The sequence below is a fragment of the Fusarium redolens genome, assembly GCF_020744475.1.
Source record: "Fusarium redolens strain MPI-CAGE-AT-0023 chromosome Unknown BKA55scaffold_8, whole genome shotgun sequence".
In the NCBI taxonomy this organism is placed as follows: domain Eukaryota; kingdom Fungi; phylum Ascomycota; class Sordariomycetes; order Hypocreales; family Nectriaceae; genus Fusarium; species Fusarium redolens.
The window spans coordinates 289,671-309,816 of NW_025763671.1; the positions used below are offsets into that span (position 1 = coordinate 289,671).

At 48.8% G+C, this 20,146-nt stretch overlaps 6 protein-coding genes across 6 annotated transcripts; 4 read left to right on the forward strand and 2 right to left on the reverse strand.

The window, feature by feature from the left end:
- Window positions 1-348: 348 nt before the first annotated feature.
- On the forward strand, window positions 349-3,241 carry BKA55DRAFT_511740 (peptidase S8/S53 domain-containing protein; the record flags this gene model as incomplete). The annotated part of the gene is made up of 12 exons (XM_046187738.1): window positions 349-498; window positions 689-892; window positions 941-1,004; window positions 1,055-1,172; window positions 1,216-1,270; window positions 1,327-1,389; window positions 1,441-2,285; window positions 2,332-2,438; window positions 2,500-2,581; window positions 2,627-2,714; window positions 2,765-3,006; window positions 3,055-3,241. 12 exons carry the CDS (start codon window positions 349-351, stop codon window positions 3,239-3,241), a joined length of 2,205 nt encoding a protein of 734 aa, XP_046049050.1.
- A 320-nt stretch (window positions 3,242-3,561) lies between these two features.
- Window positions 3,562-5,391, reverse strand: BKA55DRAFT_539309 (uncharacterized protein; the record flags this gene model as incomplete). Its single annotated transcript, XM_046190122.1, has 6 exons — window positions 3,562-4,127; window positions 4,180-4,432; window positions 4,483-4,753; window positions 4,813-5,013; window positions 5,067-5,171; window positions 5,222-5,391. The coding sequence occupies 6 exons, from the start codon at window positions 5,389-5,391 to the stop codon at window positions 3,562-3,564; spliced, it is 1,566 nt and encodes a 521-aa protein (XP_046049051.1).
- Window positions 5,392-7,134: 1,743 nt separating this feature from the next.
- On the forward strand, window positions 7,135-10,028 carry BKA55DRAFT_539310 (muts domain V-domain-containing protein; the record flags this gene model as incomplete). Its single annotated transcript, XM_046190123.1, has 3 exons — window positions 7,135-7,158; window positions 7,211-7,342; window positions 7,395-10,028. 3 exons carry the CDS (start codon window positions 7,135-7,137, stop codon window positions 10,026-10,028), a joined length of 2,790 nt encoding a protein of 929 aa, XP_046049052.1.
- Window positions 10,029-10,545: 517 nt separating this feature from the next.
- On the forward strand, window positions 10,546-11,148 carry BKA55DRAFT_539311 (acyl-CoA N-acyltransferase; the record flags this gene model as incomplete). Its single annotated transcript, XM_046190124.1, has 1 exon — window positions 10,546-11,148. One exon carries the CDS (start codon window positions 10,546-10,548, stop codon window positions 11,146-11,148), a length of 603 nt encoding a protein of 200 aa, XP_046049053.1.
- A 260-nt stretch (window positions 11,149-11,408) lies between these two features.
- On the reverse strand, window positions 11,409-13,966 carry BKA55DRAFT_689974 (XFP N-terminal domain-containing protein; the record flags this gene model as incomplete). The annotated part of the gene is made up of 3 exons (XM_046199428.1): window positions 11,409-12,118; window positions 12,167-12,371; window positions 12,422-13,966. The coding sequence occupies 3 exons, from the start codon at window positions 13,964-13,966 to the stop codon at window positions 11,409-11,411; spliced, it is 2,460 nt and encodes an 819-aa protein (XP_046049054.1).
- A 4,442-nt stretch (window positions 13,967-18,408) lies between these two features.
- BKA55DRAFT_360769 (ankyrin repeat-containing domain protein) lies at window positions 18,409-19,447 on the forward strand. The gene is made up of 3 exons (XM_046185847.1): window positions 18,409-18,845; window positions 18,914-19,054; window positions 19,137-19,447. Exons 1-3 carry the CDS (start codon window positions 18,675-18,677, stop codon window positions 19,293-19,295), a joined length of 471 nt encoding a protein of 156 aa, XP_046049055.1. The 5' UTR covers window positions 18,409-18,674; the 3' UTR covers window positions 19,296-19,447.
- Window positions 19,448-20,146: the final 699 nt, after the last annotated feature.

Consider the following 20,146-nt stretch of genomic DNA (forward strand, 5'->3'; position numbering starts at 1 on the left):
ACTTTCAGCAAGATGTCTTGCTTAACCCTGCAGCCTTTGGTTAAAGATATTCGCTACATGACGAGGCAGGGAAAGATTACCCTTCCTGTGACACTGAAACATCCAATGTTGAATCACGCAACGGCAACTGGAAAAAGACGCACATGTTGCCCCTTTCCGTGGTCCAAATGAGAACTGTAACGTTGACAATGCATCCTTCCGAGACCTTGCCGACAATGCTAATATTCCGAAGAAGCACCAACACGAAGGAAGTATGGCAAGAGTGATATATATGTTCTCCTGGTCTTAGTGCTCTTTTCTATCGGTGATTTCTCATCCCATATCATTCGTTCAAACCATTCAGCCACCATGAAGTCATACAATCTGTTGAAAGTCTTGCTGTTTGCGGCATCAGTGGCTGTTGATGTCGAGGCAATCAATAAACCGGCTGTTGGTTCCTCCAGGACTGGTCGAACGAGCACCGGCAACACCCGCAAGTTCATTGTCGAAGTCGAGCCGGTAAAGAAGCCAGTCCTGTCCTCGAATCAATTACTCACGCTCACAGAACCGAGGCACGGCCACGGTGGCACGCCAGCTCCTCATGAAACCTGACCGAAAAAGGCCTTTGTTCCAGAGCTTTGATTGCAGTGATGTTTTCAGTGGGATGGTGGTTGACACTGACACAGACAATATGGATACATTGCTCCAGATGGAGGGGGTTGTGAACGTGTGGCATGCTCACAAAGTGGCAATGCCAGAAGTAGAGAAAACAGAGAACGGCCCATCTTCATCTATAAGAAACTATTCTATCCATCACTGGACGGGTGTTGACAAACTCCACGCTGCCGGTATTCGTGGAAAGGGGTCAACTGTCGCTATAATCGACACCGGTATCGACTACACCCACAAAGCAGTATGTTCGTTCGGAAGCCAGTTCTACTCAAGTACTAATCTCTTAAAGCTCGGAGGCTGTTTTGGACCTGGATGCAAAGTTAAGGGGGGTTATGACCTTGTCGGAGCAGACTGTAGGTTTGGTGAACTCTTTCCTATGATCAAGGGCTTATACTTCATCCAGGGGAAACTCACAATGAGAGAAAGCATCCTAAGCAGCCCGATAATGATCCCATGGACTACCAAGGTCATGGAACTCACGTCGCAGGTATCATTGCTGCTAAGAATGAATGGCAAGTTCTGTTGGAGGCAAATACAACAGAATTCTAATGACATGGACCTCAGGCTTACTGGAGTTGCGCCCGAGGCTGAACTTCTGATATACAAGGTGTTCTCTGATGTATGTATTCGGGACCACTAAAAATTATTCGCCAGGTCTGCAGCTGACAATCGCAGGATCCGTGGGAGACCGATGAAGAGACCATTATGCAAGCACTGTGTGATGCTTACAATGCGGGAGTAAGTGCTGTTATGCACAAGTATGAGTTGCTGCTGATAACGATTTTTAAGGCCGATGTTATCACCTCGAGTATTGGGCAACCCAATGGCTGGTCAGATAACCCATGGGCTATGTTGGCCAGCCGACTGGTAGACAAGGGTGTCATCGTGATAGCATCAGCTGGTAACGAAGGAGAGTTTGGACCGTTCTACTCCAGTAGCGGTGCTGTCGGCCGAGGAGTTCTCGCTGTTGCTGCTGCTAATGTTACAACAAAGCCAAATGCTAACAGAACCGGCGAGGATCTTGAGCCACTTCCCGTTTACTTCACCACATGGGGCCCGACTAACGAGTTGCTTCTCAAGCCCGATATTACCGCCCCTGGATACATGATCATGAGTACTGTGCTCAATCAGAGCTACGAGGAGCTGAGTGGGACATCCATGTCGGCGCCCTACATTGCAGGCGTCGCAGCCTTGTTCGTTGGCCAGTACGGGGGTCGTGCTTTCAATGGCGCAGGCTTTGCCAAGATGCTTAGAGATCGCATTGCCTCAAGTGGAACGACCCTACCGTTTGTCAACAATCGTCTGATGCGCAAGTACAAAGCCTCGCCTTTCCAGGTTGGTACCGGACTGGTTGACGCATGGAAAGTTCTCAACTATGACACTCAACTCGAGTATGAGCCTTTTTCTCTGATGGACACAGAGCTGTTCCAGCCTCGATGGAGTTTCAACGTCACCAATACCGGCGGAATAGCACATGAATACACTTTCAAGCTTGAGCCCCAAGCAGGCTTCAACATTTACGACCCCGAATATGGAGTGGCTCTACTCTATGCCATTGAGCCCAAAAACATTGTCCCTCCAGTGAGACTTCCACACAGAGTCCTCATTGAACCCGGGGAGACAAGAGAGTTGAGGTAGGCCCGAGTCGATGAAGGAAACTTGGTCGCTTACAATGATTAGTGTTACTTTTGGGCTTCCCAACGTTGACGATGATTACCTGCCACTGTACAGTGGCAAGGTATTGATCAATTCCGATCATGGGGAGAAACTGTCTATCCCATATGGAGGTTTGTTAGCTCTCTTTCCTCTTCTTAAATATGCGCCTAGTTTACTCAGAGACCCGGGCAGGAGCTGCATATGACACCGAGAAAGCATTCGATAATATGTTCATTGTTGACCCATTTGTTACGGATCCCGATAAAGATTCAGCGTAAGTGACTTAACCCGTGTATACACTTCGCTGACAACGGTGTAGATGGTCTTTCAATATCGATAGGGATGCGAGTGACTTTATTGAAATTGGAGGTAGGGCATCGTACGCCTGCGATAATCTTAGGTGGGACGTAAGTATATCTGTAGACTCCCGTTGTTCATGATATCTGATGAGTAGTAGATCTTCGAACAAGGCTGGTCAGAGTCTTTATGGACTTATCCTCCGCGGGTCGGAAGACATGGCTTTATTGGTTCAGCGACAACAATGCGAGATGCGGAGGAATTCTGGTTCTTCGATCCTACTGTCAACGATCCAAATGACACAGTGCCATTCCCGCTTAAACAACAATCACGCGGATTTCACGTCTTTTGGTGGTTTGGGAAGCTCGCGAACGGCACGAGAATAGCGCCTGGAAACTACACGTGAGTACACTTCAATTCTACCAGTGAAAAATCCTGACAGTTGTGAAGCATGCGTTTCGCAGCTCTCCGGCCTTACGGAAATCCAAATATCTCGGATCACTGGGATATCATGAACAGCCCTACGGCCAGCAGCATCCAGGTACTGCCGTATAACAGTACACGCAACTCGACATTGAAGTACAGAGCACCCAAGTACCAGACGCCGAGTCTTGGAAAGGGTTTCCTAAAAGGCTAATCGGCAACGGAAGACTACTATGCTGGGAAAATTTGACACTTTTCTGGGCTGACATGAATCATCACATGAATGCATTGGTCGCAAAACATGGGTACACGCAGTGATGTAATCCACCATCATTTATCTCGTCCCGATTGCTTCTATCCTAGCAACGCCATTTGGTATAGATCCAAGCAGATATTGCCCCCAGTCTTGTGAACAGGGCAGACCCAACTGCAAATGCTCCTGACACGAACTCCGTAAATACAAGCACCAAACTCCTTAGCCAATCGTATTATCGTGACAACGTGGTTTAGAAAGCAATCCCAATCGCCCCAAGTCTATGCCCACTTGCCCAAAAGACTCATCACCACCAGACCGGCTACCAGACCAATACCGGCGAGAATTGTAGTGAGAAGGTTGGCGTCAGCGAGCTCAGCCTTGTGGCCATGGCCACCAGACATCCAGTCTGCAGCCCACATCTCCACAAGTCCAACCCACATGAGGATACCTGCGGAGACGGCGTCGAGGGTACCGATGGCGATGAGGGTGGACTTGTCGTTACCGTTGAACTGTTGCAAGACACCGATGCCAATGGCCATTCCGATGGGAGTAATGAAGGCAAAAAGAGAGGCAAGGCCGAGCTTTTTCTTCATGCTCAAACCAGCAGGGGCCGATTCCTGGTTAGGGATGGTCTCAGTGGAAGCAGGAGCCTTATCTGAATCTTGAGCGGAGGAGGTGTCCTGGGAGACACGAGACACGACCGGGGCGTGGCTATCGTCAGAAGTACCGATGGTGGCGATTCGGCTTCCAAGAGCGATACCCTCAAACATCTGATGGAAAAGAATGACAACGAACAGGGTTAGGAAGTATTCATCACCCGCTACAACGAGCGTTAAGCCGATCACTAGCAGTGATGTTAGCCAGCCACGCCGTGAGAGGATAGAGGGATCACTTACGAAGCGAGTGGAAGAGGATACCCATCTCCATGACGAGAACACTGACAACCTCGGTGGACAACCAGGCGCTCTTCTTTTCGGCATCAGAGAGATTGGCTGAGGCCTTTGTCTTTGCGAGGACAATGCGGTTGCCGATGTACTCAACAAGAAAAGAAAGGAAGATGCCAGCCATGACAAGAGCGGATGTCGTAGCTTCATAACCCAGCTCTCCAATGCACTGGTTGCCGAACATGAGGAATGCATGGGTGTATAGCTAGAGACATTACTTAGCAATCGTTTGTAAGGGGAGATTATTTCACATACGTGGACAAAGGCGGTAGAGATTATAATACCAGTTCCAAATTGCTTTAATACAATGAGGACAATATTGAGTTTGCTGGGCATCATCTTGTGCAGCAGGATAGGGCCAAAGACACCCAGAGCACCTGTGGCTAGGATAACGAAGAGTAAACCAACACGGAGGCCAATGTCATAGTCTCTCCTTCGGGGCTGGCATGCTGAGGAGGAAGAACTAGACTCCGACTCGCTGGATTCAGATTCGCTGTGACCATGGCCGCTACCGCCTGTGCAGTGTCTACATAGATCCATCAGCGATTGTTGATGGTGTACGTGGAGGTGAAGGAAGCGACTTACTCAACACCAGCGTGGAAATGGCAGTGCTCATTCTCAGCTTCTTTAGTGTTTCCAGCTGCAGCTGCAGATCCGGTGCTGCTTGCTTTCTCATGATCGTGGTCGTGGTCATGATCTTCACCTTCCTTGGCGTGATCCTCTTCTGTTGACTCAGCACCTTCAGCCTGAACAGAAACATCTCCACCGTTAGAGTCTACACAGAACCTAGGACGCAAGAGTTAGTAGTGACCAATGGCAGAGCTCACTTAGCAGCTTACATATCAGAGCCATGGGAATGGCAGTCGGTGTACTGCGAAGGTACGTCTGTGGTTGCAGTGACCTTGACATCTACCACGTACTCTGTCTCACCAGCGAAACAATATCTGAAGGGATGTTAGTCAACAGTATTGGTGCGTGAAAGGTATTTACTAACAGTTCAGAGGCATGAAGGTGGCATCCAGTAATAGCAGTTACCTCAGGCTTAGGTGCTGTGGTCGAGGGAGCCTGGGTAGCTCTAGGGACGATATGGGCATCGCTGGCAGCAGCAGAAGCCGCAGAGAAGACAAGGCCCCATCTAGCGAGTGACAAGGCGGAAGTGTGCATCTTGAGATCTTGAGATCGACCAGTAGGCGAGAGACGGACGGGTATCGGCACGAGATCGACTGTTGAGTGTTGACTACGGCACAGGAGAGCCGAGAGACGCGTCGAAATTTATGCTTAAATCGCTAGCTTGCGTCTTTTGAAGCCGATAATCCGAAAGGAGTTTCGAGTCAGGAGGTGAAACTTGAAACTGTCCAAAAGGGTTGTGTGAGAAGAAGGACTTGAAGATATTGGGTAGTAGTAAAGAAAGTTAATATCTAAACCCTTGATAAAGACGCACAGAATAAAGAGGGAGAGCAAAAGTTAATGTCTCAGCCTCTTACTCAGAGAAAGTCGTCTCCTCCAGTTGCCATCGAGAAGCCAATAATCGCAGCCATGATACAAAAAATAGTGGATTGGCTGAGAGAACCTCGAGGACCTTGATGGCCTCGAGGCATCTGTGTCCACTATGAATCGGTAGATTACCATTTTGGGTCTCTAGTGAGAACCCGGATGGTCAATGTCGAGCGTTTAATCCTTGTCGCCAAGCCATGGAATAATCAAGCATAACTTGTTCTTGATGGCACGTACGTGTTGATGTTGTTTCTCTTGTTAACCAAGGATAATGCCATGTTTTACAGTGGAATTTCCATCGTGTCCATCTGTGTGTAAAGAATTAGCTTCAATTTGCAGATTTAGTTTGCGGCTCTTGGTGTAAAAACCGAAAAATACCCACTTGGCAGAAGTTAAAAACAAGGTTAAAATGACTCTGTTTTCCAGCTTCCATATGGAGAAACATACATTGAGTTCGTCCAATGGCTTGGTCAATACGAGCACTGCGAATACAGTCTCATTATTTCCATTCGACTCATGAACAACTGAGTTTACAATGAATCTTAATGCAAGAACTGGCAATTCGTCAGCGCACATCACAAATAGTTCTTCTCAACAGTAGTGATTCCCAAGCCCCCACGGCCTAAGATTCACATCCTTGCCATATTCGTGATAAGAAGTCTCACCTTCAGAGAAACTGTACTCGAAGCAATGACACGGGCCGTCTGGCGCTAGTCGAATGGGATCTCAACAATCCCCCAGCAGAGTTGTGGCTGACTGAAAGTTTATCCTGGCAACTGAACTTTTGAAAGTGCGCCTTTTATTGGATATCACCATGTGAGGCTTGATAGCCTAAGATATGTCTCGGATTATAATTCCTGGGCTCGAGACATTCGTGGTCTGCCGAGATTTCCTTGCCTTGAGGGTCTGTCTTCTTCTGGCATTGTGGCAGCTCTTCAGCTTAGCCATGTTAAGGGTTCCAGAGCTAGGTAGCTACAGCTGAACCTTTGATGCGGATCTCGAAAGGAGACTATTTGATAACAAGACCCGTGCAATGTCAATAGCGAGATACACTGTGAGTTCTGATGGTTCGATACGTGATGACATGGAGATGTGAGAGAGCACCGCTACCTCTTCAATAGAGGCTCAATCACTGGTGCCCGCTGGCTTTGATGCCAATTGGCCAATCACGAATCACTAAGCCAGAAAGAACTGTTGTGCATGTGAATGGATGGCCGTTATGCATTTATGCAATCGTTATGCACTAACGATTTCGCGTCACCACTTTAATTGAGAACCCACAAAAACGCGTCTCCCGGCCAATGCGGGAGCTAGTCACGCGACGAGTACAACGTCTCTCGGGCACTTTTACTCCAACAAGACCCTTACGTTGATTGACTTTATATCAGGAGTTGACAAGACAATCAACTTATTATGGCTTCACGACCAGAATTAAAGGTACTTGCCGAAAACCAATTACTTCAAAATCTATCCAACTAATTCGTTTTAGCTCGATGACGAGGGCGGCTTCATTCGTTTCTACAAATCGTTGCCAGCCGTAAACGAAGACACGATCCGCATCTTTGACCGAGGAGACTGGTATACTTCACATGGTCATGATGCCACCTATATCGCCAAAACTGTATGCCACTTCTGCCAATATCATTCTTAGCACCGCTAACGTCATTTTACAGGTCTACAAGACAACTTCTGTTGTCCGACAACTCGGCCGAAATGATCACTCCGGACTACCCTCCGTCACCATGACCATGACCGTATTCCGACAATTCCTTCGAGAAGCCCTACTTAAATTAGGCAAGCGAGTAGAAATCTGGCAAAGCCCTTCCGGTCGCATGAACTGGAAGTGTATCAAGCAGGCTTCGCCAGGGAACTTACAAGATGTTGAGGATGACCTTGGAGGCCAGATTGAGTCTGCGCCCATGATTCTCGCCGTCAAGATCTCCGCGAAGGCCTCCGAAGCTCGAAATGTTGGTGTTTGTTTCGCCGATGCCAGCGTCCGCGAGCTTGGTGTAAGCGAATTCCTCGACAACGACCTCTACTCCAACTTTGAGGCACTCCTTATCCAGCTTGGTGTCCGTGAGTGCTTGATACAGATTGACAAGAGTGAAAAGGAGAAGGATCCCGAGTTGTCCAAGCTGAAGAAGATTATCGATAATTGTGGTGTGGCCATCGCAGAGAGACCAGCTGGTGACTTTGGTACTCGGGATATTGAACAAGACCTAGCACGTCTCCTCAAGGATGAGCGGTCGGCTTCTCTTCTCCCACAGACTGATCTCAAGCTGGCCATGGGATCTGCTGCATCTCTGATCAAGTACCTCGGCGTTCTGCATGATCCTTCCAACTTTGGCCAATATCAGTTGTACCAACATGACCTGGCACATTTCATGAAGCTGGATGCTGCTGCTCTAAAGGCCCTTAACCTTATGCCCGGTCCTCGTGATGGATCCAAAACGATGAGCATCTTTGGTGTACTCAACCACTGCAAGACACCAGTTGGTAGTCGACTCTTGGCACAGTGGTTGAAGCAGCCCTTGATGAGCAAGACGGAGATTGAGAAGCGCCAACAGTTGGTAGAAGCTTTCTATGTTGATACGGAACTACGACAGACACTCCAGGAGGAACATCTTCGATCTATTCCTGATCTTTACAGACTTTCAAAGCGCTTCCAGCGAGGCAAGGCGAACTTGGAGGACGTCGTCCGCGCATATCAAGTTGTCATCCGTCTACCTGGTTTTATAGGCACATTTGAAGGTGTGATGGACGAGAATTATAAAGACCCCCTCGACGAGGCATACACTATCAAGCTTCGCGACCTTTCTGATAGCTTGGGCAAGTTGCAGGACATGGTAGAGCAAACTGTTGATCTCGACGCTCTCGATCGACATGAGTATATCATTAAAGCCGATTTTGATAAAAGCTTGCGCATCATCCGGAAGAAACTTGACCAGCTCGACAAGGATATTCGAGCCGAGTTCACGGCTTCGGCTAAGGACCTAGGCCAAGACCCCGACAAGAAGATCTTCCTTGAGACCAGTCACAAGGTACACGGAGTTTGCATGCGTCTCACACGACAAGAGGCTGGCTGCATCCGAAACAACTCCAAGTACCAAGAGTGCTCGACTCAAAAAAATGGTGTTTATTTCACGACCAAGAAGTTGCAGGCCTATCGTCGCGAGTATGATCAGCTATCTCAAAACTATAACAGGACACAAAGCAGTCTTGTTCATGAAGTTGTTCAAGTTGCTTCCTCCTACTGCCCAGTTCTAGAGCGCCTGGCTGGTGTTCTTGCCCACCTTGACGTTATCGTTTCCCTCGCTCACGCATCAGTTCATGCCCCTGAGTCGTATGTCCGACCCAAGATCCACGCTCGTGGTGAGGGCCAGACGATCCTTCGCGAAGCCCGTCATCCTTGCATGGAACTCCAGGACGATGTTCAGTTTATCACGAACGATATTGAGCTTACTCGTGACAAGTCGTCTTTCCTCATCATCACCGGCCCCAATATGGGTGGTAAGTCAACTTACATCCGACAAACGGGTGTCATTGCACTTATGGCACAGGTTGGATGTTTCGTGCCTTGTGCAGAAGCCGAGTTGACCATTTATGACTCCATATTGGCACGTGTAGGTGCCAGCGATTCGCAGCTCAAGGGTGTCTCGACCTTTATGGCTGAGATGCTTGAAACTGCCAACATCCTCAAGTCGGCTACGGCAGAGTCCTTGATCATTATTGACGAACTTGGACGTGGTACATCGACATACGATGGATTCGGTCTTGCATGGGCTATTTCAGAGCACATTGTCAAGGAGATTGGGTGCTCTGCCATGTTTGCCACTCACTTCCACGAGCTCACAGCTCTCGCCGACCAGTACCCGCAAGTACAGAACCTCCATGTCACGGCGCACATCGGCGGCACTAGCGCAGCAGCGGCTTCAGAAGCGGATGCGGATGCGAAGCGCGAAGTGACGTTGCTGTACAAGGTCGCACCGGGCGTGTGCGACCAGAGTTTCGGTATCCACGTCGCCGAGCTGGTTCGCTTCCCGGACAAGGTTGTCCGTATGGCCAAACGCAAGGCAGACGAGCTTGAGGACTTTACTACCAAGCACGAAGATTTAGCACTGCAGTACAGTAAGCAGGATGTTGAGACGGGTAGTGCCATGCTCAAGCGAGTCTTGGTGGAATGGAAGGTCAAGGTCAAGGCAGGGAATATGAGCCGCGAGGAGCAAGTTGCTGCCCTGAAAGAGCTTGTTGGGGCAAATACTGAGCTGCAGGCAAATCCTTTCTTTCAGTCAGTCAAAGCTCTGTAGATATAAAGACAGCCATCTTGAATTGGAGCGATATAGCACGGCGGTGAGTCAGTTTGGCAACGGGGCGTTCAGGAAGTCGGAATTAATTATGGGAATACTACGAGGGCGTTTGAACTAGTCAGGGAACTGAACCAGTTGAAGAACATAGTCGCGTTCAGTTAGTTGTCTGTCGAATCACAAGCCATGATTGAGTTAATCAACAGTTGTAGTAGTGAACTAGATAAAGGCCAGTCGCTGTTTAAACCTACGCTCTCATGCCGGCCTAGTTTCCTGGTTGTGTTTGCGACAGTATCAGAAGTGACGCACAGAATGAGAGGATATGCTCTGTATTAGTGTTTACGACTGACAGGCCGATATCTCAACAGAGGCAAAAGTTAAGACTTCTTTCTATGCTTTTGCTTTATCGGCGTGACTCACCCCATTGGCCAAATAACTTATACCAATATTCCCTTCCAATTTTACCAAAATCACAACTTCAACCTTTCATCAACCTTGATTTCTATCACCAACCGCAATCATGTCCCCCATAACAATCCGCCCAGCAACGCCCCAAGACATCCTCCAAATGCTCGCCGTCTTCTTTTCCGCATTCTCTTCCTCGCCTCTAAACAAGCGCTGCTTCCCCCCATCATCTCCTGATGCCCAAGCTTTCCAGACCTCATTTCTCCAAACAAACATCGACGACAAGAATGACAATTTCATGCTTGTCGCAGAGGACGATTCCAAAATCCTCGGATGGGCGCGCTGGGTTCGCAGAGAAAACCCCCCATTGTCGGGGAAGCAGATCGACCCTTGTACGTTTCCTGCTTCGGGAGACCAAGCGACCGCGGCGGATTTCTTTCAGAAGAATGCTGATGCTACTTTCAAACATGTCGCTGGTGAGAAGCATTGGTTCCTAAGCACGATTGCCACTGCGAAGGAGGCACAGCGACGGGGCGTAGGATCTGCGCTGATGAGATTTGGTGTTGAGAGAGCCGACGAAGAAGGTTGGATGTCATACTTGAATAGCTCTGGCGAAGGAAGGGGCCTGTATGAGAAGTTTGGGTTCAAGGTCGTTGGAACAAGTGAGTTCCCTAATCTGGGCATGACGCAGTATCATATGAAGAGAGAAGCAGTCTAGAATTGAGTGTTTCGTTGGAACTCTTTTGAACGATTCGTATTGCATAACTATGGAAACTCGTAAAGAGAGGAAAAGAAATAAGAAAGCCATGACATCTTGTTAACATGATAACCGACCGCCCAGCAACGCCCACCGTCTTATTTTTGTTGAATTTATTTCATCTATTCGTTTCGGTCTAGAAATCTTTGGTACCGTGAAGGGATATCCAGCGATGGGTTGCATCCGTTTCTACTCGACCTGTATAATGTTTCTATATCCGTCTATCGAGAGGCCAGGCCGTCGGCAACCTTCTTCCAAAGGCCATTGCGCTTCCAGGTCCAGTTCTTGAGGAAGGGAGGGTCCATGCCTGTCTCGAAAGCCTCGTTGCGGGCCTGGATCTGTGCATTGAGGAGAGCCTGGCGGGCCGAGGCGCCCCGGTTGTGGAGTTGAGGCATGCGGTCGATAGCATCGATAGCCAAGCTGAATCGATCAGTCTGGTTGCGAATAGCAAGCTCGAGAGGTGTGTCGATATTGCCCTTCTCCTTGTAACCGCGGACGTGGAGGTTGCGGCTGCCAGGACGCTTGTATGTCAGGCGGTGCACCATCCAGGGGTAACTGTGGAAGTTGAAGATGACAGGAGTGTCATCAGTGAAGAGGCTGGTCCACTCAGAGTCGGGAAGACCGTGGGGGTGGTCGCTGGGGTGGATCAACTTAAAGAGATCGACAACGTTGACGCATCGAATCTTGAGCTCAGGGAAGTGCTCAAGTAGGAGGTCAATGGCAGCCAAAGACTCGTGAGTGCTGATATCACCGCAAGAGGCCATGACCAGGTCGGGATCCTGTCCAGCATCAGTGGAGAACTGAGGCCAGATACCAATACCCTTGGTGCAGTGCTCGATGGCAGCATCCATGGAGAGGTACTGAAGATGTTCCTGCTTATCAGAAACAACAACGTTAACGTAGTTGACTGATCGGAGACAATGGTCCATGACTGTGACAAGTTAGTCAAGATCGGACTAAGGTTATGAGGTAGACATACCAGAAAGCAGGCAGTTGCCATCGGGAGGAAGGTAGATGCGGACAACCTCGGGGCTCTTGTTGGCGACAACGTCGAGGAAACCGGGATCTTGGTGAGTGAAACCGTTGTGGTCTTGACGCCAGACAACGGCAGTCAAGAGAATGTTGAGAGACGCGACCTTGGCTCGCCACTCAACCTCGAGGCACTTCTCGATCCACTTGCAGTGCTATAGGGACAGTCAGTAAGAGTAACATTAGGACAAATCATGTTACATACCTGGTTGACCATAGAGTCAATAACGTGAATAAAAGGCTCGTAACTGTTGAGAAGGCCGTGGCGGCCACTCAGGAGGTAACCCTCGAGCCAGCCCTCACAGTTGTGCTCAGAAAGCATCTCAACAACACGGCCAGCCTTGGCAAGGTTACCGCCGTTGGCATCCTCCTCAAAGTACTCGCCCATCCAGACCTTCTTGCCGGCGGCGTAGACACCGCCAAGCTTGTTAGACTCAGTCTCATCAGGACCAAAGAGACGGAAGTTTGTCTGGTTCTCAGCAATGACGTCCTTGAGGAAGACAGCCATGTTGGTCATGCTAGCGTTCATGACATTTCCGGGGCTGTCAACCTTGATGGCATAGTCTTTGAAGTTGGGCATTCTCAACGGCTTCCTGAGCGCACCGCCGTTGGCGACGGGGTTGGCGCTCATTCGTCGGTTGCCTTCAGGCACAAGAGCACGGAGAGAGGCAATTGGCGCACCAGACTCATCAAAGAGACGGTCAGGCTCGTAGCTTCGCATCCAATCTTCAAGGACCTTGAGGTGAGCAGGGTTTGTGGCGGGGTCTGAGATAGGGACCTGATGAGCTCGCCAGTAACCCTCCAGGTAGTTGTCGTCAACCTTGCGAGGGGCAGTCCAGCCCTTGGGACTTCGGAGAACGATCATGGGCCACAGAGGTCGCTTGGCCTCGCCGGACTCACGAGCCTCCTTCTGGATCTTTCGAATCTCGTCCACGCAGTGCTCGAGAGTAGCAGCCATAGCCTGGTGCATAGTCTCAACATCGTCACCCTCAACAAAGTATGGCTGCCAGCCATAGCCGATAAAGAGGCACTCAAGTTCTCGGTGTGAGATTCGAGCAAGGACTGTAGGGTTGTTGATCTTGTAACCGTTGAGGTGAAGAACAGGGAGGACAGCACCGTCAACAATTGGGTTGAGGAACTTGTTGCTGTGCCAGGCGGTAGCGAGTGGACCAGTCTCGGCCTCACCATCACCGACCATGGTAAGAGCAATCAAGTCGGGGTTATCGAAGACAACACCGAAAGCGTGTGAGATGGAGTAACCCAGCTCACCACCCTCGTGCAGAGATCCAGGGGTTTCCGGGGTAGCATGAGAGCCAATTCCACCAGGGAACGAAAAGCTCTTGAAGAACTTTTGCATACCCTCAGCATCGAGGGTCTTGTCAGGGTACACCTCGGAGTAGACACCCTCCAGATAAGACTGAGAGAGGACAGCGGGGGCACCGTGTCCAGGGCCAGAGATGAAGAGAGCGTCAAGATCGTGCTTCTTGATCAGACGGTTGAAGTGCATGTATGTGAAGATTTGGCCGGGGGCAGAGCCAAAGTGACCAAGCAATCGAAGCTTGAGATGATCGGCTTTGAGGGGTTCTCGAAGAAGAGGATTCTCCTTGAGGTAGATCATACCTAAGGAGAGGTAACAGCTGGCCTTGAAGAAGTCATTGTACTGCTGAATCTCCTCCTTGGAGAGAGGCTCGCCCTTGACAGTTGAGCGGGCAATGCCGAAGGGCGAGATAGATTTGACTTCCTCAGTCATTGGGGTAGGGTTATTAGGATATATATAAGTGATGAGGTTGTAAGAGTTGTAAGTGAGATTGAACTCTTCGGGTGAGAGATGAGAAGGAAAGAACAAAAGAGAAAACTCTATACGCAGAGCTTCCAAGCCTTCTTATATGAGAAAGCAGAAAGGGTTGCCAAGGAAAGAGGAGAAGAGAGGTAGGTATAGAGTATAACGGGGAGTGCGGTGAGAGAACGCCGAAGGGAAAGGCTATGCTATTCTTACCTGCTACATGCTACAACATGTATGTGCATACTATACCAGGCTTAGTTTGATGTCTTTGCCGCAGATTGGGTAGGGTAACGTAAACCCATGGCCCATGGAGCTACTGCGTATGGGTAGACGGCCGTTGACGAGATCAGCAGAGGTTACAGCAGGATGGTGATCCAATTGGAGTACGAGGGAGATGGGATAGGCTTTCTGCACGGCTGAGGGCGAGGGCGAGGGCGTGGGTGTGGGTGTAAATCACCACTGTTACGGATTGGATGGCACGTAGTACCGTAGTAGGTAACTGAGAGTTCAGACACAGATGGGTAATGAGATGAGCGATGGGCGAGATAGTGGCGTGCGTGGGGGACGTTCTCAAATGCCTAACCTACCCTGCCTATTCACAAGAGGCATAAGGAGCGGAAGAGAGCAAGGAAGACGGACCGGACAAGACAGGACAGTGGAATGGGATGGGATGAGCAGCGAAGTGGTCTGCCTGGAGGAGGTCGATATCTCGTCCTCCGCCGGCGGCACAGAAGGGGAGATCGGTATAGGTACCCAAGTAAGGTTGGCTAGCTTATTAGCTCTTGTTTCTTGTTGGCACATATCGGCCAAGAACGAGTCAAAGGTGGATAGCTTTGACACGTTCTGGAGCTTCGGCCGGTGACGATGGTTTTTGACGGTCGTTGCAAAAAGTGGTCTGATGTATCTTTGTATCTTGATAGTGTTTTTTTGCAGCCACCAAGACGGGACAGGCATTGCTAGCGCCACCTCCCGCTGTAGGTATATTCCCTTGTGTTACCGAACTCGTGCTGTGAGAGGTGCTGGATTGTAATCGTAATCACTATGAAAGTCAATCGCAGAGTCAATTGCTCAAAGTGCTGATGGGCTTGGCCGAGTCAACGAGGGAGTTTCCACTATAGCAGAGTATAGTACAATATCGATGGCTTCGTAACCGTTGATTCGCGGGGATCAATTGAGAGCAGGTTCAGCAAGCAGGTTGAAACAGACAGTGCCCAGAAAGTTCAGATGGTGGCATGTTAGCTAGTCGGGCCTTATTTCACGCTGACAGTCGTTTTTTGACTATCAGTAGCATAATCAATAGGCAAGCTACTTGATTTTCCAGGTCACAGATGGCCACGCAGGACATGCTTGACATCTGACGGGCAGGGGACGAAGCTGGAGAATGGGGAGCTTTGATTGGGGCCCCAAGGGGGGAAGAAGAGAGTTGACAGGGGTGTAATAATTAATGGATCATGGCCATCCATGATGAACAATGATGGAGGAGGAGGAAGAATGAGAATCAGTGGGAGGACCCGGCCGCTGGTGGAGACCCGCTTACGGTTTAGACGGGTGCGGGTGCCGGGAGTACACGGCCTTAGTCAGTCTGTACTTGCACATTCACCCGAATCACATGCTAAAATCAAGTATTCGTATCCTTTCGCCATGTATCAACTGTGGCTGATCCAACTAAACATCTGATGTTAGAGCACCTCAAGGACTGATATCATGATACTTTTACCCTAGCCTCAATTTTACGAGAATGTCCTCCTTTCAATTTTCTCATGATGGCATCTCATATTTGGTCGGTAGCAGCTCACCCGACGTGTTTGGTGGTCTGAAATGCAACGCAAATTGGCCGTCTACCAGCCGATTGGGTTCCCAACCAAAGTTTGGGGATTGTGAAGAGTCAGTTTGTGGCATGCTTTATGAGTTATGATAATTCCTGCGCATTGTTTTACTGGAAAGGAAACTCTTCTGTACTGTACAGTACGCAGCCCAACGCAAAGGACGGAACTGTGACCTGTCCGAGATGCATACTTTGGGTCAGTGAATCCCCGACTTCTGGGGTCATACACGAACCCTTTTATCCTCTGACTTGTTGGGCTCAACGATGGTCAATCATTTCTCCAAAACTTCAATATTCGAGTTGATCAACAAGGGCCTTTCTTGGTCCTGAGCGTTCCGGGGAAGATATATCCACTTACTCGTCTCATAAAGCGCTTCCTCCTCTCCTCTCCTCTCCTCTCCTCTCCATGCACGCACGCCCTTCAAGGATGGATGCAAGCAACTCATGGTGGACCTTTTGGTTTTGACTTTGACCTCTCTCTGTCTGTATCCTCCATTTTATCCGACGTGACCGCATGCACCGTCCGTACAGCTCAGAAGTTGATGGCAATCTAGACAGTCTAGCCCGTCTCATGCATGCACGACACCCGCTTTGCCCTGATCTGATATTACGTCTCCCGCTAAAAAGCGATCCGCAGAGGATTCGAGTCTTGCCCATCAGTGGAAAACTCGGCCATATCCAAGCTTGAGATTTCGATGCCGATCAATTGAGAACCAAATTTGCCATGAGGTAGTCTAGGAACTGAACCGCTTTGAGTAGAGAGCTACCCCTCATCTCGTTCGTAGGATCACAAGCCGAAGCATCCTCTCCCGCCAGATCCGACTGTTAGTTCAGCCACCAACATCAGAATTACAAAAATATCAGGGGAATGGAGTTCGTAGCAATGGGCAACTTGGCAATAATCCCATTCTAGCTGGTTTTCTTCCATCGCTGTGTTTCCGAAATGCTGCTTTAGGTAACCTAAGCGTGGTGTTGAAGATCTCTAACATTATGTAGACTACATGTCATTTAAGGGCTGATGCTATAGAAAGCGGCCTTATGCAGACCCCGAAACGTCCAAGATGCCGATCTCGCTCAATTCTTCGACGATAGACACACTTGTCAACTGTCAATTATTTGTGTCTGTCTGTCTTTCGTCAATTGCTCCACGGATGTCAGAACCAATTGGGTTTCCTCGACCCTTGCTCCCTGTCCCTGTCAGACTTCCACATCGTGATGGGGGCTACATGGGGAAAGTTGAGCGGCGAGCATTTTTGTCTGGTATAGGCGGTTCTTTCAAGAAATGGTGTTTTTCCAGAGATAAAAGGTGTCTCTGTAATTGCTGGTATCAGTCAGCAATGACGAAGAGAGATTCAGGGTCAAGTCGATTTATTGCATGTCGTGAGGCTCGAATCACATGCTTGATATCATCATACCATGTCATATCATGCAAGTATCGAGACCAGGGTTCAATGTGCGATGCAGTGTATCATGATAGATAACTTATAACAATTCATCTACCCTATGCTCTGGAACTTTTGCCAACGATTTGATTATCCAGATCCGCGGAAAAAGCAAGGACATGTTACCATAGATCTGTAAAACAATCCCCAACCCCCGCATTCTCTGTCAACTGTAAAATGTTGTTTAAATGATACCCATGGTCCTGGAACTTAACGGCCCTTTTGAGGATATCAGACATAACCGGCGTTGGGCTTTGAAGAATCATCGCATGATCACTCACTACAGTGCTTGTCATACCCAACTGCAACCCCTTATTATCCCACGCGGCAATTATTGAGTTGGAATGGATGGAATGTAAACCACACGTTTTTTGTCTTTGACTCAACTCCTCCAATGATTAGATGGCTCACAAAACTCTGACGTAACGTAACGTGCCCCCCGCGCTGTTAGTTGACTTTTTTGCTTTTATATATGCCACCCATCTCCCTCTTAATGGTTTGACGGCAAAGAATCATCATCCTCTCCCTCGAAGAGCACCTAAAAAAACGAAAAATATCAACAGAAGAAAGGAGAACACACCGAAATCATCATGAACCCGATTTTTGGCATTGCGCATCGTCCAGAGACGCCAAAACCTGACCCGCCGATTCCAAATGAGCCAGACAATGGCGAAGGTGATGGAATTACGGACTTCCTGCACTAAATGCAGTACGGAATTAACATTTGAGGTAATGAGTGTATTTTATGGTAGGTTCTTTGATGGTACTCGTTATTTTTCGACTGATCCGAGATGATTAGCATGGAACGAATCGATGCTCTACCCACGGCGTTTTGAACAATTGTCTCCTTGTAAACACAACTGTACGAGAATGCATCGCGATCACATTATTTTCCCACTGTCAGTATATGAGCGACATACGAGACTCATTATCGGTAACGGGACTTTCCCCCTTTTTTTTCCTCTTCAGAGTCGTTGAGTCTGGGAACTTGAGCATATGAGTTTGAGGTCAGACACCACCGAGCGCGTGATGAAGATTGAGTTTGAGTTTTGATATCATGAAGAGTGACACGATAGCAACTGGAAATAAGATTTGTAAAAATGCAGATTAGCAAATAGTTTTGCACAATGTTATTGTTTTAGGAAAACATCGTTATCCTCTTCTTTTAAAGCACGCCACCGTAACTGTCCCATTAAACCACCTTACCGGCATTTACGCCATAGAATAAAAACCATCCATAGCATACGTCATTTCATCCGACCTCACTCAATGACTCCGGGCTTCTTCTCCATCATCACAATAACATCAGAAGCACCCAGAATCAAAATTTTCTTTGTGACTCACTCACGATTTTAAACTTTTGCGTTCATTAACCTTGCCAACCTGAGACAACAATAGAGGCACAATCATGAGCGACGCTTCAAACCAACCAACCCGTGCGGGATCTCTCACGCCGGAGATGATAGAGTTCGCAAGCAGGATGTACGATGCCGCGAGAAAGGGAGACGTGGCCACGTTTGAGCAGGCTCTTCCAGCAGGCCTACCTCCAAATCTGACAAACGACAAGGGCGATACCTTGGTATGCCCATGACACTCGAGTATATCTCGAGCATTATATCTTCAAGAAGCTTGTGCTGATAACCTAAGCTTATGCTCGCTGCGTACCACGGTCATGCAGACTTAGTAAAAGTTCTCATTCAACATGGTGCGGACCCTAATCGTCTCAATGACCGAGGGCAGAGTCCTCTCGCTGGGGCAGTGTTCAAGAAGGAAGACGCAGTAGTTCAAGTGAGTCATTCCCTGAAATTATTTTTGGATTAGAATTCCTTTTTAAAAAGGGACTAAATGTAATACTAACTGCAAAACCAAGGAGTTGCTAGATGGGGGCGCGGATCCTGAATACGGGCAGCCAAGTGCTGATGAATGCATCGCAATGTTCAAACAGGAGGATACATGGAAGTCAAAATTTGATGCCGCCCCCGGCAAAGGACAGGCTGGAAAGACAAGGGAGGTCGAGGGTAAAGAGTAAAGGTCTAGGTTTAAAAGGTTCAAGTGAGTCAAGTTACTTGTTATGGTACCTTTCGGAGAAAAGAAAAGCTTGCTACTCATTTTGAGAAACATGAAACATTGTAATGAAGCGAAATGACTTGAATAGTTCTCATTATGATAAAGATTCAAAAGAAGCTTTGATGAAAAGTATGTGTAAGGGCGTACTCAATTGCTATGTGCAACAAACTTTCGCGACAACCTTTAATTTGGCCCCTGATGTTGCTGGTGATGACGATGATTCTGCACCGCGGCATCGGTGGAAGACATTGTAGACTCATTCGGGACCCAATGTCGGACAAGGTCCGATAGCCAGCTCAAAACAAGTTCCATCTTCGCCCGTTCCTGCTCGTCTCCTTCTCCGGCCAACTTGAAGATGGACTCCAAGTGATACATCAGCCTCTTCTCGACAAGTTCCCTCGGAAGGCCACCATGTTTATGCTCCCAGATGCAGCAGAGCTTAAACATCTTTTGATCGAGGGAATCCCTCATTTAGAGCATCTATCCCTCGTAGCTGCGTAGGTTAGGAAGGTGTGCGAGGAGTATGCCCAATGCTGCTGAGCCTTCGTGCCATGTACCGTCCGCATGGTACGACAACTGCCGAGGAGGATCAGGTAGTGGGGGGAGCTTCTTGTTGCTAAACATGCCCCTGACGTGCAATACAGGACGTTTGGATTGTGAGTTCTCTTCTCGATTTGAAAGCAAGAGTTGGGTATTGGTAGACCGGGCCTCTGAAGTCAAAGAACGATGGCCGTGGACCAAACGGACAGGGAGGTGGCATTTCATGGGGGGGAGCGCCGGCTCTAGACACTGTAGTCTCTTGGTTTGAGATGG